The sequence below is a fragment of the Rhinolophus sinicus genome, linkage group LG03 (genome assembly GCF_036562045.2).
Source record: "Rhinolophus sinicus isolate RSC01 linkage group LG03, ASM3656204v1, whole genome shotgun sequence".
Taxonomy (NCBI): Eukaryota; Metazoa; Chordata; class Mammalia; order Chiroptera; family Rhinolophidae; genus Rhinolophus; species Rhinolophus sinicus.
The window spans coordinates 111220332-111240286 of record NC_133753.1 but is presented as its reverse complement, the minus strand read 5'-3'; the positions used below and the strand labels follow the sequence as shown (position 1 = coordinate 111240286).

The 19955-nt window shown below is 37.2% G+C and overlaps 1 protein-coding gene across 1 annotated transcript in view; it reads right to left on the bottom strand.

Annotated features, from left to right (window-relative positions):
- Nucleotides 1-19955, bottom strand: part of FBN2 (fibrillin 2) — a 262671-nt gene that overhangs the window by 107202 nt on the left and 135514 nt on the right. Inside the window, exons 9-14 of the mRNA XM_019732405.2 lie at nt 10383-10535; nt 8675-8908; nt 7585-7722; nt 2744-2863; nt 1395-1520; nt 404-526 (exon numbers count right to left, since the gene is read on the bottom strand). Of these exons, the coding sequence (XP_019587964.1) occupies nt 404-526; nt 1395-1520; nt 2744-2863; nt 7585-7722; nt 8675-8908; nt 10383-10535 (894 nt within the window). The remainder of the gene's footprint in view (nt 1-403; nt 527-1394; nt 1521-2743; nt 2864-7584; nt 7723-8674; nt 8909-10382; nt 10536-19955) is intronic.

Here is a 19955-nt window from a genome sequence, read left to right as displayed (position 1 = left end):
AAAAGATGTAATACAAAACCAGTAATAAACGACAGTGGAAACTTTAGTTCCGAGAACACATAGAAATGAAAACCTTTCAAGATTTTTTTCTTCCTCTTTTTTTATTCTGGCAAGGGTTAGAGAGAACTTATTTCTACATTGTCGCTTTCAGACTTGCTAGAACCGACCTGTCAGTCCCTTAATTTTTCCTACTTCATTATTATTTTTGTAAAGATATTACTGTTCCCTAGACCACAATGTGTGTTTTTCTAGGAAGCTTTAGACACCTGCCTTACTGAATTAGAAAGGGATGTGGATAATATGAAATCCACATGAAGAAGCTGAAGTAATTCTTGCATGATTCATTCAAGTGAAAAAGATGGTTTCAATCGTGGTTCCCTTCCTATCTCAAAGCCACACATACCAGTGCAGTAACGGCCATTTGGAGCCAAGACAAATCCTGGTTTGCAGATGCACTTGAAGCTGCCATCTTCGTTAATACACATCCCATTCAAACACATGTTGGTAGTTGTACATTCGTCATGATCTGCGGGAGGAGAGAGAGGAACTCGCACCACTGGCCTTTAGGGAATCAGTCTCCTTTCCTTCCACAAACAATCGCCAGGCAAATTCCACTACACAAATGAGCCATGTGCTCACGGATTTTTTTTTTTTTTTTTTTTAAATATGAGTGCCAACTGAGTGAGAGCAAACAGTGTGGAGAATGTGAAGGGCCTTTAGGATAAGGGACATAAAGGCAAAGAGTTAAGTAAATTTTGGGCTTTAGTGGCTATTAAAACCACATGAGCAGCATTTTATGTTGATGACCAAAAAGCTGTTATGATTTCAGGAGGTGTTTCTTTTGTAAGGGAGAATAAAGCAACGACAAACCTCATTGCGAGTAAAATGATCTGGACTTTCATCAGTGGGTGGAATATGTGCTGCTGTGTGAATAAAATATTTCTGTAGGGTAATGGTACCTGATGCCCTGCTACATCACCGGGAACACAAAGTTAGAGATTTCATTATCACATACGCCAAACATTTTTATATTTCCCCAGACTGGGGGTGGGGGAGACCTTTACTCTCCTGTCAGTGTTGTAACACCAACATGTGAAATACAGTAGATACTAATAATAGTTATCACAAAGAATAACGGCTACTTACAATCAAACATATACTACACAGGAAATATCCAGAAGTAGTGAAGTATTCATTGTTTATAACATTGTCAAAAAAAATCTGTCCTTTCACTTTAACAGTCTTATGTTAAATGCATTTGTATTTTCCCTAAGTCACCTGAAGAATTCTCACATATGTGTTTTGTGAGCTTTCATGGAAACAGTATACATGGTTCTAAATAAAAATGTATATCCTTTAAAAATCTTTTGCAAGGGAACAGGCGATTTCCATACCAACACAGTTTTTTCCATCTGTAGTTAATTCAAAGCCGGCATTGCAAATGCACTGGAAACTTCCATCTGTGTTCACACATCGACCGTTTTTACAAAGAACCCCATTCTGGATGCACTCATCAATATCTGGGAAGATTAAGAATGGCCAAGCATTATTCTTTTACAATAATTATAGACAAAAACAGTAAGACAATAAATTTAATTTTAAATATCCAGTTTATTTATACAAGATCGAACTGCTTCTTTAGCAAAATTTCTACCTCTCTCCCGCTTGTTTTTTTTTTTTTTCCTGGATAGGTAGGTATATGGCCCCGACTTATTGTAGCTAAAGAGGGAAAGAGAGAGAAATGAAATGGGGTGTGCAGTGACCCTAACAGAGGGCAGGTAGTGCGGCTGGGATTAGGGGTGGAGCTGTTTTTGACACAGTGGTGGAAGACCTTAAAAGTCAGGGCAAAGAGTAAGAGTAAACCAACTACAAATATCTGGATTAAGAGGAACATCATGAAAACTGCTGGAGTAAGCTGGTTCAAGCAACTACCTGGGGATGAAGAGGAAATGAAAAAGAAGACAAGCGGGGCCAGCCCAGTGGCTTAGGTCATTGGAGCTCCGTTCTCCTAACATCGAAGGCTGCTGGTTCGATTCCCACATGGGCCAGTGGGCTCTCAACCAGGTTGCTGGTTCAACTCCCTGAATCCCGCAAGGGATGGTAGGCTGTGCCCCTGCAACTAACAATGGCAACGAGACCTGGAGCTGAACAGCGCCCTCCACAACTAAGATTGAAAGGACAACAACTTGACTTGGAAAAAGTCCTGGAAGTACACAAAGCCCTGTTCCCCTTCCCCAATTAAAAAAAAAAAAAAAAAAAAAAGAAAAGAAGGCAAGCAGAGTCATCTGCTAAAAGAATTCTGAGATGAATCAGCAGTGAGGAAGAGAGTTTGGACGATGGGTGGGTGTAGCAATGAAAAAATAAAGACCGGGCATAATTTGATGTTGGACCGTGTGTGAGGATCAAAGAAAACAGTGGATGAAAAGGACTGCAGATATTAAGCGCCGTTAATCAGAGAGCAGCAGTGCTACTAATGTGACTTTGAGAAAGGAAGCTGTGATCTCGTGAAGGAAGATAAATGGAATTTTTGTGAAGCCAGATACCATGTTGCCTGGGTTATATATGCAAATAATGTTTACGTATAAAGGGAACACTTCTGAGGGCAGTATAAAATAAATCGGCAATAACGTAACAGCACTTATTTCATTCCATGTCTTATTTTAATAAATTTACTTTTAACCTCAATAGCCTGGGTCGCTGTATTTCATGGAACATTTTCCTCCGTGAAAGCAAACTGCCTTACCAATGCATGCCTGCTTGGTAGGAGTCCTCTGGAACCCAGCATGACATTTACAATAATAGGATCCAGGTGTGTTAACACAATCTCCATTAGTGCAGGGATTTGATGTGCATTCATCAACATCTGTGAGCAGCAAAAGAAACCATTACAGACTTCACTCCGTTCCTAGAAATGTTTGTTTAAAGTACATTTAGGCCTCCCAAATTTGAGAGGCCAGTCAGTGGTAATAGTCTAAATAGCAGAGTATTTATAAATGAATGAACATTCCTTTCTTCAAATACAGAGGCCAGTCTGGAGATTTACAAAAATTCTGCCTATTGGAGAGTACAAGGGAATTTGCTTTAATCAAGAAATAATGATTTTTCAATTTGAATAATGCACAATGATTAAAAGCATGGGCTCTTTAAAGACACTGCCATGAGTTCCAATAGGCTATCACGCTTATTATCTTTCGTCGTCTGGGCAAGAGAATAGCCTCACTAAGGCTTGGTATAGTGTTAGAAGAGCAATTGAAGATTTTTCAAAATATATGTTTATATGACATGTTGTCACTTGTAATAGTTTTAATGAAAGAGATTGACAGAATTTCTTTGTTACTATTTTTGGGAACTCAACAATATACTTAACTATATATGCATGCATTGAATCTCGCGTAATATTTTGAAGTAACAAACATACGGTGGAGTAGAAAATGAAAATTAATTAAAACGAAGCCTGTTGGTTTTAGTAGCTTCAGGCTTCTTTAGGATCTTAAAATCGGCTCAGGAATTTTTTGCATAGAACCAAGTTGTATGCAAGTACTAGTTCTGATCCTAAATGTGAGAAACATCTCTGCTTTTCATTCAAGACCTCTTAAGGCTTGATTGAATGCAAACCCATCACAGAGTTCAGAAACTGCACGACCAAATGGCAGACTGAACAGTTTGGCCTTGTCAACTCCCAGAGAAATCACGTGTGCCAGTGTTAGAAAAAGTCATTCATCTCTCTCAGCAATGCCCCCCTAAATATTATTTTGAATTCTGGCAAATTAAAAACCTGGCTGCCTGGTGAAGGCATAATGATTTGCCATTTCATATACATGTAGAAGTCATTAACATATCAATTTCAGCTAAACTGGAAAGCACAATAATAAAATCAATTCACAGGTTTACCATTTTAATAAACAGATTACTCTTTTCACAGATGTTCTTAAAATAGGAACTTTATCAAACTCACCAACCTCAATTATATAAACACTCAGACTGAAAGCAATTAAGCTCTTTCTGGTAAAGGAGGAGAAAAAAAAATCTCATAGCAAATAAAATAAAAACAGCGAAGAATAACAAGATTAAATGCTTTTTCGATTCATCCAAAGACACCTTCACCGCCCCTTAAGACTCACTTACATTTCAACTTTGGTTGATTACACCAATTCTACTGAGCCAAAGGCATGTAGCAAAATGAGAAAAGAGAGAGTTTTGAGCGTTAGACACATAAAAAAATAATTAAGGTACTTTCCAATTCAAAATATGACCTTTAGTTTGCAGTGCTGAAGATCCTTTCCCTTAGATTCTCTGTGTGCACATCATATTGAAATGCAACAATTAAAAATATGTGCACCTTCATAAAAGCCTCATTGTAAAGCTCTGCTCTAGTGACAAGCAGGAGATTGTGCATCCAACCTCCCCCGCCCCACCCCCACCCCCATCCTTAGAGCAGCGGGTCCCTTTTCAGAACCTTTTCCTCCCTTTGAGAACCTGTTTCCAAGGACCCTAAGTTGCTGTGACAGCTCTGCCAGTTATTTTGCCATTGCAGCCTTAACTCATTTGTTTCCTTGGGCCCATAGGGCTAAAGGACTAGTGCTCAGAGAGAACATACAGTTCACTTATTTGTTTCTTCTTTGGAAGGGAAAAAAATCACCAAAAAATGATTAGTGACTTTACAATCCATGACTTTAAAACTCCATTTGTTTTCCAGGATATTGTAAGATTTTAAGTTTTAGACTAATCACAAATGACCATTGGCCACGTTCTGAAATCTACATCTCATGCCTCTACTCTATTCTGAGTCTCACAGCCCAGAACTTTTGAGTGTTGACCTTTGTTCTGCCTTGTGTAGAGGGGGACAGGAGTATTAAAAGACGACAATCTGTGCCCTTTGATTTCTTCCTATGTTTTCACTGGGAACTGAGCATTTTTAAAGCAAAATTCACAGAATTTTGAACTCCTAAAACAAAGTAATTGAGAAAGATGCCGATTATTGAAATGGTTAAATTCTCAGACACTATTGGAGTAAGAAATGTTTACCCTTGAAAAGTCCTTTATATTCCAACATTTTTAATTTGCAAGGGCTCTAAGATTATGTCCAGCTCAACAGAAATGATTTCTTACTACGCCAAAATAGAACGATTTGAATGGAGTTAAAAATACTGCTAACAGCAGTTTGACTTACACTGACAGTAAAGGAGTCACAGAAATTCATTTTAGAGAATTCTCAGTAAAAAGAAAGAAACATGTGATGAGTAAATGTAACTATTTTCAGGTATCAGGAGTAACTCATACTAGCAAAATGGACCCAATTCTATTTTCCTTGTCTTGGATCCTTTAATATAGTTGTTGCCTTTCAAGGTACACCCCTTCCTAGGTGTCTAACAGAAGTTCCCAAATAGCACAGGCAGTTTGCTATTCCTCAAAACACAGGTACAGTGAAAATAGTTACCACTTTATCTTGGGCTTATATCCTCTTAACTTTTTCTGATATCCCAACTTGTTTATAAACTCAAAGTGACCAGAAGTTGACACTAGAAAGAGTAGAGGCTGAACAATACTAAAAACTTATTTTCTGAAAGTATGCCCCAATACTAATCTTTGTCCCTATGAATTACAATAGAAAGATTAACTCTGCCCAGGGTTAAATGCAGGGCTGGGTGATGAGATCAAACTAGAATGGAACCGTTTGTAATAATGTTCAGGTGGAACGCAGAAGTCTGAGATTTATATTGACACATTAACTGTGCAGAGAATCTCAACACTACATTAGACAGAGTTCATACAAAGGGTGACAGGAGCCCTTCTCACCTGGGTTCTGGGAATAGTAAGAACCTTGAGACATGAATTTTATATGATTAGCTCATATCCTAGAGTTGTACTAACTGTGTATCACCCTTGGGAGAACTGAAAAAAAAAAAACAGTCACTGAAACCACATCAGTTTCTGCAGGGCTTATTACCTCTCTAAGGGAAGCCCAGTTGAGAAGGCTGAGTTGGCAGCCTGACTACAGAAAGAAGTGCTGATTCTTAAGGACCGTTTATCTTTATACCAATGGTTCACAAACTCCCCCCGGGTAGAGGTGCTTTACTAGCTAGAATAACGTGCACCTTGGCGCTAACATGGAATAAATGTGGTTTCTGGCTAATTTATAGAAACTATTTAACTTCTGGCCTATTTCTACTTGTTGGTTAGTGAATCATGCAGTGACACATGAAGGACAAATATTAATAGCAAGACAAAACTAATCAAATTTCAGTTTGGTAGACTGTCACTGTGTAAGGGGATATTTTATATATTGTATTGCATACTTATAATCATGTCTTCTGGTGGTAAAATAATTTTCAAGTTATATAATAAGAATAAACATATCACTATTTCATGGTGCTTCAAAAATAACTGCCTGGTCTACGTATCACTTAAACAAGCATCAGGTAGTATCAGCTGAGACAGGGCTACTGTATATGGTTATAGAATGCACAAAGTCTGAATGGCACCTTCTACAGTTGTGCAGTGCAAAACCTGTGCAACTATACATAAGGGATCCTGAGCTAAGCCTTATTTAATCATTCTGATCTTGTAGCTCCATACATGGTTTAGAATGATCGTTTTTCCAAAATATCATATTTCGCTCACATTTTCCTTCATAATCATAGTGCACTTAGACTTTTTTTAGTTTAACGTGGCAAAATTCTAATACTAACTCTCTGTTCTTGGCCTCCCTTTTCATTTTATAACAGAACACCTGACCCCAAATCTGGTATTTAGGGTTATGCTTATTATAAAACACATACACAACCATTTGCTAATATGATGAATAAATGAACAACTTCAAAATGGTTCAATTGCTATAGTCCTAAAACTACTCTTAATAGATCTTTAGAACTCTCAATATGAAATCCAATAGATTTTTCTTCCTCAGTGTGTTTGATTTTTCTGCCACATTTAACACTTGACACTACTTTTCTCTTGAAAGTGTACCCTTGTATAGCTTCAGTTACATAATACTGGATGATTTTTCTGTGTCTCCAGCACTATTACTAAGTTTTCTTTATGGACCTATGTTGCTATTCCACAGGTTTTCAGCCTCAGTACTACTCTTACCTTTTCATTCTTTCTGTCCAGTCTTGGTGACAGTGTTCGCCCTCATGGTTCTAATAGCCACCTGTATGTGATTGACCTGTAACTCTCCCTGAACACTCTGCTCAGCTTTAGATCTCTATAATGAAACGTCCGAGGCAACCTAAACCTCAACATGTCCAAAAGAAACTCATCAACTATTCCCTCCCAAGTGGCATCTTCTTCTGTGTGTTAATGACACCACCACATATCTCAGTGTTGTTCAGCTAGGAAGGAAAGAAAAGGAGAGGCAGAGACAGAAATCACCACACTTAGGATGTGAAAGGATAGGGTATTCCTGAAGTGGCTTAGCTCGGCACACTGTTACAAGAGAAAATGGAAGACCATACACACAGGAGAGGCAGCTTGGAAATTAGCTTTACTTCAAACGGCGTTTTAAAACTCATATTCAGTCCAATTTCTTCCTGTAGTCTAAAAGCTATCAAAAAACTAATAAGGATTAAAGAATCACGAGCTTACCTATGCAATCCCCATTTGCATCCTGCTTATAGCCCATGTTGCATTCACATCGGTAGCTAGAGACAGTAGGTATGCAGCGTCCGTTTAAACAGAGATTAGCATGGTGCTTACAGATATCTATTGTCTGGTTCAGAATAGCTATGGAAAATCAAAACACAAGTGTTATTTCATCATTACAACATGAATGACTTCTCTTAGAGTTCACTTTTAAAAGTATGCTTAATAGTACATTAATTAGGTATGTATATCAAAAGCTCACATAGAATAATATAATAGACAATAATATTTTAAACTTCATTGTTGAAGATATAAAAATATTCTTGAGACACACGGTTGTTACTTGCATTTGTCAAGTTACGCATCTGGAGACTTTGCTCATAATAATGCCTTTTAAAATTTTCAGGAATGTTCTACTGTACATTTGAATGCTTTCCATTTCTTTTTTTGTAACTGTGCTGAATTTCAGATATAGTAAATAGGCAACATGCCAAAAAGAATAAACATAACACTATAGGACATCATTAAATATTATTAGCAAGAACAGTTATTTTAAAAAGAATGAACTTAAATGTCAAGTACACCAATGCCAATTCTGGCCTGAAGCCCACAGCTCTCCATTTCTTAAGTTATTCAACAAAAAAGGGTGAGGAAAATAAAGATATTTCATTATAATATTTGGATAGGCACAGAGCAAGACTTATTCAGTTTATCTCAGCTGAGAAATGGTTCTGGAAATCATTCCAGGGGTGTATGAGCCGGGCAGCTGCGAAGGGCCAAATGAAATACACTGAACCAAAAACGTGCCCTTGAATGGCGTCATCTGGATTGGACCATTGCTGTGCTCTCATCTCTATTCGCAAAGAAAGCTTGGGTTACTCATTTTTTTCTCCAATTTGGAAAGTTTATGGAACAGGAAGATAATATTTTCCTAAGAATTTTCTATTACTACATTATATTTTAGATGCTAAAACAAGTTTTTATACACACACACACGCACACACACACCCCTTTTGGAGAAAAAAAATGTTAGCAATTATAATATCATTTAAGGCAGAAAACGAAAGAGTTTACACAAGAAGTAAATACTCACTTAGCCCAGTGATGATGGGTCCCTGTCCCCCGGCCCCTACGCCCGCTCCCCCAACGCCAGGAGAAAAGCCATTGCTTCCTGGGATGGGGATAAAGCCTGTCCCTCCTGGGCCATAACCATTGCCATTGCCACTTGGGGCAAAGCCATTCCCCCCAGTGCCTCCAGGTCTGGAACCAGCACTCCCTGGAATCCCGCCTATTGGAAGTCCATCCATGCAAAGCCTGCGGTATTCCTCTACAAGAAAAGAAAGTTCAGTGAAACACAAATGGATGTCTTTCTGCAAAATAAAAGCAATCTTTGTACTGTAATGATCATTTTAGCTTATCTATACCACACAATATGAATAAGTAGGGTATTATCTTAATAAATGTTTTCAATGCTAGCAGTAGCAGGAAAAGGTATAGCTGTTTCAGAAAAAATTTACAACCTCTATGCCATATTTTAACTGAGTTGCAAAACCAAAGAATCATTTATATGAGCATTTTGATTTCACGTCCCTTAATGCAACTCATAAAATTCCAGATATAACTATGAATACAAAAAAATTTACTTGAATAGATGAATATTAAAGCTTTAAGTAATTCATTCTGCATATTTGATTTTACTTGAAATTTCAGAAGGAATATACGTTTCCTATTACTTCTCATTAAAGGATTAATATGGCTTCAGAATATTTTTTCTAACATAGATTTTTAACAGAAGATGGTATTTAATAAGTTTTTAAATCTGCTCCTTATTTGTCCAAGTGTCAAAGTTGAGAGAAAAGTAGAAAGAATATAGTGATTGCCTTATTTCCTTAACTGTTGTCAGAATTAGAAAACTATATCAGAAGAAATGAAAATTATTTAACTCAAGTAATTGTTTCAGTATTAATCTTACTATTGCATATTACTAGTGGAACTATGACTTTCCAAAACTATATACTATGCATTAACTCTGCTTTAAAAATTTTTTCTAGTTGTTTTTCATATTTTATAGCTTAGTTTGAAAGAATGTGCTTAATTTTTTTCTCCATAACAGTACATATAGGTACATATCTTTATAAGTATATTTCAAAAACTTTAATTATTTTTATAATAATAATTTAATATGAAGATGTATAATAAAATACATTGATATGCCCCTATGTGACAAACATTAATCGTACTTAACGATTCCCATTGTATTAACAAGAGGAGCTGCTTCTCATTCATCCTAATTTCCTGATACAGCCTTAGTTACATGGCAGTTAATACAGCAAAGTGAATGAGAGGTATCCGCCTACGCTTTTATTCTTAGTTTTCAGGTCATTAGAAAAGAGGAAATATCTTCAAGGATTGGGACACTACGAGATAGAGACTCCTAAAACAAAATGTAAATGAAGGTAGAACTTTGTTATTTAAACATACTCCAGCTCTGGAATGAAAGATCAGGAGGTGTTAAAACTGAATTGAAATATTGACATTTGAAATAATTTTTAAAAAATATTTCCAAAAACACAAGCCATAATCAGCTCTCAGGAATGTTTTTGGTATTAATAAATTGGGTATAATCATAACTGATCCTAAACAAACAATGCCATCCTATCCCTCACAAAAACACTCAAGTCATGTTGAAGACAGTGAGAGGAACAGAAATAGGATCTGACTTCAAGGAGAAGAGCAAAGTACGCTGGTATTCGTTCTCCTAATGCTGTGGATCCTGAAGAGACTAGCAGCAGACTGCTCACCAGAGCCCCTCACGGGACACGCTTCAGGAATGGTTCCAAGGCCCCAGCAGCGGCCAGGCTCACAGCAGCACTGCATTTTTGTCATTCTGCCCGGGAGCTCTTGTGCGCAGCGACCATTCACCAGGCCCGAGAAACATGTGCCTGTTCTTTGATCTGAACATGTAAAAATAAAATAGAAGGCATGGCAGAATTATCTCAGGTTCTTACATCAATCATTTCACATATTAGAAGAGGCTAAATGAAAGAAGTTGTTTTACTTAATCTCTATTTATTCTCTGAATTTCTACGACATTTATTCGTTCCTTTACTTATTTGCTGAGCAACCATTTATTGAGCACCTATGCCATACCACATCCCAGAGATACACAAATGGAAGGTGGCAAGCAGACATGAGCCCATCCTGCAGTGAGAAGCCTAGCCCAGACAGATCCAGAGCTTGAAGGGAAGAAACCACCCAGTCCCATCCTACATTCTCCAACCCCCAGCTGACCTGCAGACATGTACTACTGCTTGCCATTGAGATTTTTTGTGGTTGGTTGTTACACAGCAGTATCTGACAGATACAGGTCTGTTTTAGAAATTTTGATTGGAAGCAGCTCTTTGAGACAGTGACATCTGGGGAGAGACTTGAATAAAATGAGAACATGAACCACATAATTACCTGAAAGAAGAGCAGTTCAAAGACAAATAAGGGGATATGCTTGATGTGTATGAAAAACGGGTCAATGTGGCTGGAGAAGAGCACGTAATAGGGAGACTTGGAGACTGAGCTCAGACAGATACCAAAGCAAGATCTCGTACAGCTCTGTAGAGCATTAGGGAAGGGCTTTGGGGTTTTATTTGGAATTCTGTAAGAGTCATAGGATGGTTTCAGTTAGAGGAAGAACAATAGTTTACATTAAAAAAGTCTCTTTGGCCGTTGACTGTAGTGAGCACAGGAAGACCAGTGAAGATGATACTGCAGACCCCCAGGGGAGAGATGAGGGAGGCCTGGATGAGGGTGATAGCAGTGAAGATGATGACAGTGGTCAGATGACAGACGTACTCTGATAGTACAGCCAATGGGAACTTGCATGGGCATAGGGTATGAGAGAAAAGAGGAAATTTCTCAAGTTTCTGATTCACAACAGAGATGGGGATAAAAAGGGAAGAAATAGGATTAAAGGGCATAATACAAGGCTTTACTTTAAAATGTGTTATATTTGGAATATTGAATATACGAGCCTGGAATCCAGAGGAATGGTCAGGCTGAAGATACATACCTGTGAGATATCAGTACATACCTATATATACTGATATATACACCATTATATACTGATACACACACACACACACACACACACACACACACACACACACTGGGGGTGCCAAAAAATGTATATAAGTGGACATTGGTCAATGTTGCTCAAGCAGTAGTTCACTATAATCAAAAGTGTCTCGGGGCCGGCCTGGTGGCTCAGGCCGTTAGAGCTCCATGCTCCTAACTCCGAAGGCTGCCGGTTCGATTCCCACATGGGCCAGTGGGCTCTCAACCACAAGGTTGCCTGTTCAATTCCTCGAGTCCCACAAGGGATGGTAGGCAGCGCCCCCTGCAACTAAGATTGAACAGGGAACCTTGAGCTGAGCTGCCTCCCGGATGGCTCAGTTGGTTGGAGCGCGTCCTCTCAACCACATGGTTGCCGGTTTCGACTCCCGCAAGGGATGGTGGGCTGTGCCCCCTGCAACTAGCAACGGCAACTGGACCTGGAGCTGAGCAGCGCCCTCCACAACTGAAAGGACAACAACTTGAAGCTGAATGGCACCCTCCACAACTACAATTGAAAGGACAACAACTTGACTTGGAAAAAAGTCCTGGAAGTACACACTGTTCCCCAATAAAGTCCTGTTCCCCTTCCCTAATAAAATCTTTAAAAAAAAAAAAAAGTGTCTAGACGCTGATGGAAACCACTTGGAGCACCTCTTGTAATTGCAGAAGTCAAATCTGACTTGTATTCATCTTTTGTTATGGGTATATATTGAGTATTACAATCTTAATACAGTTTTTTCCTTTCTTAAAATGTGCATACATTTTTTGGCACCGTGTGTGTGTGTGTACTTCTGTATATATGTATGTATATGTGTATCCATATATATATGGTGGTGTAAGCCATGACATTGCAAGAGACATTTTTAAGAACTAGGGGCAATGAGTTATATGTCAAATGGTGCTGAAAAATAAAGTAAGTGGAGATTCAGAACTAGCCACTGGGTTGGCAGGACTGCTACATAAGGAGTTTGTGCATTATCTTGCAGGATTGAGGGTAGAGAACTGACATGATCAATCGTGACTATAATAAAGGTCACTCTGGCAGCAGGGTAGAGAATGGATCAGAACGGCAGATGAAGGCTAGAAGACATCAAAAGACTACATAAAATGCAAAAAGTGCATAGGGATAAAATAATAGCATCTGTACACTCTGTGGGTTTATAACTGAAGCTGCCTTTATTGTAAGCAATGAAAGAAATTGTGAGCCTAATTCATTATCTATTATTCAACTTTTATCAAGGTGCTATAAAAGATATTTTGTCTAAAACCACAAGAAAGATGTACCACAACAATAAGGAGCTGCACATCAACAATGAAGATGAAACTATTAATTAAATAATTCCATTGAGAGGTAAAGCCTAAATGATTTGCACTAGATACAGAATTTAAAATAAATAAATAAATAAATAAATAAATAAATAAATAAATAAATAAGTAAGTAAAATAATATTATTTCCTCTACTGGTCCACAGTATACCTCAGGTTGCTTCTAAGCTATTATTAAAATAAATGAATTGGCTTTAAGATATTCCATGTAAGAATCAGAACACCTCCTCACATTTCCCAAAAGAAACCCAGTATGTCCAGATGTCCCCAACTTAACGATGGTTCCACTTACGATATTTTGACTTTAGGATGGTGTGAAAACGGTACTCATTCAGTAGAAACCGTACTTCGAGTTTTGGTTTCAATATTTCCCTGCACAGATATTCAGTACGATACTCTCTCATGATTCTGGGCAGCTGCAGAGAAGGGCAGCTCCCAGCCAGCCATACAGTCACCAGAGTACACAACTGATACTACACAGTGTACTGTGTTGCCAGCGTGCTTTTCTTTTCTTTTTTTTTCTTTTTGGTTATTGTATTCTAAACACGTTGAAGGTAGGCTAGGCTAAGCTATGATGTCCGTTAGGTTAAGTGTATTAAATGTATTTTCACCACACGATGTGTTTATCAGGACGTAACCTCACTGTACGTCGACGAGCATCTGTATTAAATTTGACGCACACACGCATGCGCACGTAAAGGCACTGGAGACATTTCATAAACTTCACAAGTTGCGCCTGAACAGGCTGTCACTGGGAAGAGTGTCACAGGTAGGTTCCTATTCCCAAGAATGAGCCAGGCAAATAATTTTTGGAATATTATTCCAGAAACCCAAAATATCATGTTCCCAGATTTACTTGATGGCTATGCTCCTCAAGAACAGGGTGCAAATTAGGATAAGGAAGCCCTAAACTCTTAACAGTAATCACTGTTATGAAACAGTACTACAAGGTTGGCTGAATTGTATTTATCTCTTCAAGGCTTCTGCAAGGAGGAGGCTGTACCATAAGTTTTGAAGAAAAAACAATGGCCTTGAATCAGGAGACTTAGATTTACATCAAAATTAACTTTGATTTTGAAACTATATTGAACTCTTCTTCGTCATGGAAAAGAGTTGGTGGATAAATGAAATAAAACTGCATGTGTTCTGTTTCTAGCAGAACGGTGGATTAGCTACCCCAATGGCTTTCCCAATAAAAGGATCCCAAGTAAAATATGAAAAATTATGTTAAAAAATGCATCCCTTAGCTGGCATGAAGAAAGGGAAAAATAGAGTCTTAAAATGAAGTGAAAACAGGAACTTTAGGAGGTAGATGCACAGCCAGGTTTCAGCTTCAGGGCTTCTGCGAAACTCGAGAGACTTTAAATTTCTACTCTGCTGGGTGGAGGTAAAAAAAAGAAATCTGTAACTCCAAGCTTTTCCTCACACAGACCCCTTTTGATGTCTCAGTTCATGTTAGGTTTGTGGTCTGAAGAATTTCAAAGGTGGAATATAATATAAAGATGTCCTCAGGTAGTGATACTCCGTACAACTGGCATAAGCTACTATCACTAAGGACAAGTCTTAAATATTTTCCATAGATACCATGTTTCCCCGAAAATAAGACCTAGCTGGACAGTCAGCTCTAATGCGTCTTTTGGAGCAAAAATTAATATAAGACCCAGTCTTATTTTACTATAAGACCCAGTCTTATCTAACATAAGACTGGGTCTTATATTAATTTTTGCTCCAAAAGCCGCTTTAGAGCTGATGGTCCGACTAGGTCTTATTTTCGGGGAAACATGGTAAAGTTCCAAGAAGAAAAAAAAAGAGTAGGTAATAGGAAAATAAATAAGTAAATAAATAACACATAAAGAAACAAGGCTCAATGAACAAAAGTGACTTGAATAAACAGCAGATTTCAGATACTGGAATGGTGACACCAATTCTGACAATTATTAATTAATGATAATTCAGTAAATAGTAGTTAATAACTAAATTATATTTTAAATGTTTAAGCAAGTAAAATCTAAAAATGTGAGCAGGGAAAAAGAGCCCATAAACAATGGAAGAACAGACTTAAAAAAATTCAATAAAACTTTTAAATGAAAACGATCATAACTGAAATAAAACGCTTAGTGAATATATTAAACAGGGTATTCCATATAAATGAAAAGAGAATTACTGAGCTGGAAAATATAGCTGAACATATTAATTTCAGTGTAGTTCAGAGAGACAAAGAGATGGAAAATGTTAAGAGGTTAAGAAATATGGAGGTGAGCCTGAAAAGGTAATATACATCTAATAGAAATATTAGAAAGAGGTAATAAGAAGACTGGGGCAGAGACAATATTTAACAGATACTGGCTTAGAACTTTCTGATGATGTTCCAAAAACCTCAAATCTAGGAATTCCAATAAATCCAAAGTGGGAAAAATAAAAAGAAATTCACAGCTTGTCATATCACCGTGAAACTGCAGAACTTCAAAGGAAAAGTGAAGATCTTAAAAATAGCTAGGAAAAACACACAGATTACCTGTTAAGGAATGATATCTGAACAATCACTGACTTCTTAATAGCAACAATAGATGCTAGAACACAATGGAACAGTATCTTCTGTACACTACAATAAAATAACTATCCACTTAAAATTCTATACTCAAAGAAACCATCTTTCCAGAGAGTAAATGAAGTTCATTTTCAGGAAAACAAAAACAGAGAATTTTCTACCAAAAGGTTCTTGCTAAAGGAAATTTTAGAAGTGCTTTGGGCAAAAGGAAAATGATTCCAAATAGAAGGTTTGAAATGCATAAAGGAAAGACGAAAAATATTGTTAGATACCCAGGTAAAATCTAAACAAGCACTAAAATATCAGACAGTAATAAAAATGATTAATTTGTTGCAAAGAGGGAGTGGTAATGGCTAGAATTTATTAAATTTGGAAAGGGACATCAAAGTGTAACTAATCTAATATTCTCTTGTTGTTTAGATGTGGGTAAAAATATAGATTATTTTTGGATTTTAAGTTACATATACATCTTAAAACAGCTCGGATAAGCACTAAAACCACAGAAATAAAGTATGTAACTTCGGAACAATAGAGGAAAAAAGAATGGAGTATGGTGGAGGAAGGAAACCTGAAAGCAAGAAAGGAGAAAAAAGTAACAAAAATGAAAAAAAGCAAGTAGGAAGCACAAAGAAATAATAGAAATAAAAACAAATATATCAATGACTATAGTAAATACAAATAAATTTAAGTCTCAATTTAAAAGACAAAGATTTCATTCTGTGTAAAAACAATTTAGATTTAGACTGTTTAAAAGAGAGATTTAAAACATAAGGAAGCGGAAAATTGAGAGGAAAGCTATACAACAGGCATATATTTAAATCTTCCACTCACACTCACAAAATGTGATGCAAAATAATATGTAAAATAGACTGAAAGAAAATATTCAGAAATAGACCATGAAGAAAAAGAACTTGAGACAGTCTATACCTATTGAAAAAAAGGTTCAATTTACCAGGAAAATATTTTAAAACATTCATCACCTTATAGCATCAAAATACATAAAATAAAAACTTAAAGCACCACATAGAGAAACTGAGAAATCTACTGTCATAGTGGGATATTTATACAACTCTTTCAGAAACTGATATTTATGGTAGACAAAATTCAGTAGACACTGAGAAAACTTAAACAGTATAGTTAACAAGTTTGATCTAATGGGTATATCTATGCAACATTTGGAGAAAACACATCTTTTTCAAGCCCACATGGAAGATTTGCAAACCAGAGAAACCCCTTACACTTCTAAACAACTCGTGGATCAAACACAACAGCACACTGGAAATCAGGGAATATGTATACACACGAGACGGTGCTCATCAGGAATCTAAGTATATTTGGGAATCTGCCATGATGCTGGGAGGGGTCCACAAATCTCTCCTTACACTGTACCTTGCAGTGCAAGTGAAAAACACCTTAGATATGTAGGCACTACATGATTCCCACTTACGGAGACCCCACTGTGACTAATAAAATAGAAATTCATTTAAAATTATTACTTAATACCCAGTAGCTTTTTCACTGTGTCTTTTCTCTAAGCTATTCAATTACCAACATGCATGGATCGGAAAACATTTTTGATGTTAAAGAGGGGTCTTTGAATTATACAGTGTGGAAACTTCTGGACAGTCTTATAATATGTACTGAAGGAAACCATATCACTGGTGAGAGGGTGGAGGGGCAGAAAGAGAGGATTGGAAAGTAAATCATAACTTTTTTCATAAACTCCACAGTCTCTTTTAACACCATCGGGGAGTCAAACTATTTACCTCCAATCCTATGAGTCAAAAACATACCAGGATGAGATATAGATGAGTGTAATGTGATGTCTCATAGTTAAGGTGTCCCCCAAAATATATTTCAAAAGCGAAACAGTGGCTAGGAGTTAGGTATTTGTTTTGCATGTCTGAAACTGTCTGGTCCTTAGAAAGTACTGTGTTGAAAGGCATCATATGGTTCTCGCCTTTTTCTCACCTTTTTCTGTCTGACTTATTTTGCTTAGCATAATAATCTCACTGATAATGTGGGATGTAAAACTGAAAGCAACAAAAGAACAAGACAAACAAATAAAGAAACAAAAACTCATAGACAATAGTTTAGTGGTTACCAGAGGGGAAGGGGGGAAGGGGATGGTAGAAGAGGGTAAATGGGATGAAATATATGGTGATGGAAGGAGAACTGACTCTGGGTGGTGAACACACAATATGATAGATGATGTACTGCAGAACTGTACACCCGAAACCTATGTAACTTTACTAACCATTGTCACCCCAATAAACTTTAAAAAAAGGAAAGGAAAATGCATCATATGGAAGAATATCTGAAATAAAAGAAGAACATCCTATAGAACTAAGTTGTCTAGGCACACCATCCCTTGACACAGAGAACTACTATCACGGGCAAAGGCAGATGAAGCATATTTATTACATCATTAGGACAAGTCCTTCTAATGCTTGGTGTATGTTTAACTGTAGGACTGATATGGCATAGAAATGAAAACAAGTCTATTCCTCTAATAATCTCCTGTCACCCTCACTACAGTCCCAGAACAAAGTTTACATGAAGTGTTATTTAAAGCCACACTGAAAAAGAGGAAGCAATCCATCTCCTCTGATTAAAATATAAATCTATCTTGAAGCCAAATAATGGTACTATTATCAGAGTTTGTTTCATGGCTTGACATTTCGTCTAAACTTGATTTAAGAGAATGGTTAATTACACAATGTGATGAAAACTTGGTCAAATTTGGGGGTTGTACCTTGAAATAAATATGCCTCCTGTTGAACGAGATTTTGCTTATTAAAAATGAAGGGTTCAGTCAGAAAACACCGATGAGGTAAGCTCAGGTCAGAATACTAGTGATAATAGGTGTTTGGTCAATAGCAACCACTGTCTCAGGTGTCATCCCCTGATCCTGGAGGCCTGTACCCGCTTCTTTGATGGGCTGGCGCCAACCTGGGTTCCCCTTGATTAACTCTGCAGATTCTTGCTATCCCTGAAATACCTTCATGTTGCCTTTATGTTTGCATTATACAAGACTAACTAGAACTAGGAACAATGAAAGAAAGGGAACCACTGTGGCTCTTAGGTTTACTTCCTCCTTTAAAATACTGAAGTGTTTCTTCCACACTGTCTAACCTTCTCTTTCTAGAACATTCTTTCTTAATTAAAACTACTACCCCTGTTCCTTTAATATGATTCTGAAGTTAAAACTAAAACACTATTCGGTATACTGTTTCGTCCCTGTCTTCTATCCCACATCAGTTAAACATCTTTAGGAGTTTTGGGTTGTCCTTTAAATGTTTTGTTGCAAATGTGCACATGCATATCACATAAAATGCTGCATAACAGCATACCTTGATCATCCTTCTATATCATTGTATCAAGACCTTCCTCATTTCCTTAAACATTTTTCCCCATTGATTTTTGTCTCTGTCCTGCTCTAAAATCTTGATGGGCTCTCACTGCTCTCAGGATCAACCTGAAACACGGTCTTTAGCATGGCAGTTAAGAACCTCAGCAACAGAATCTTTTTTTGTTTGTTATATATTTCTAAGAACTTGTCCATTTCTTCTCGGGTATTGAATTTGGTGGCATATAGACCTTCAGAGTATTTGCATATGATCCTTTGTATTTCTGTGGTATCCATCCTAACTTCTACACTTTTATCTCTGATTTTGCCTATTTGTGTATTTCCTCTTTTCTCTTTAGTGAGTCTAGCCAGGGACTGAATTTTATTAATCTTTTCAAAGAACCAGCTCTTTGTTATGTTAAGTTTTTTATTGTCTTTTTGTTCTCTATTTCATTTAGTTCTGCTCTAAGTTTTACTATATCCTTCCTTCTGCTGACTTTGGGTTTCATTTGTTCTTCTTTTTCCAGTTCTTTAAGATTTAAGGTTAAATCTTAAATCTGTTAGGTTGTTTATTTGGATCTTAATCTCAACCATCTTTCTCATTTTATCCCAGCTCTCTTTCCTAGACACGCTCTTCTCACCATTCTGAGACCCTTCAGATACTCTCAGCACCTGCAGTCTTACTCACACCTTTCTCTTTGCTTAGTGCACCCTTATTCCTCTGGGGAGCTCCCACCCATTTTTCATGGTCGACATCATTTCCTTGACAATTTTCACTACAATAATGAGGCCTTTCTTTGTGACTTACGGCATTTACTGCCTAAAAAATTATTTTGCAATGAATCACCCACTGCCTCAAACTTTCTCTTCTGTTACTACTTTTTATATTATGTTTTCAGGTTTTCTTTTCTCAAGAATACTCCAAGGCAATATTGTGCACTGAAACTTTTGTAAAGCTCAAGGAAGTGTCCTGCGATGTTGTGGCAAGGTCACATTATGGTAAGGATTTCTAAGTGCTTCCTCTCGTTCTTTGAACTTCACTTG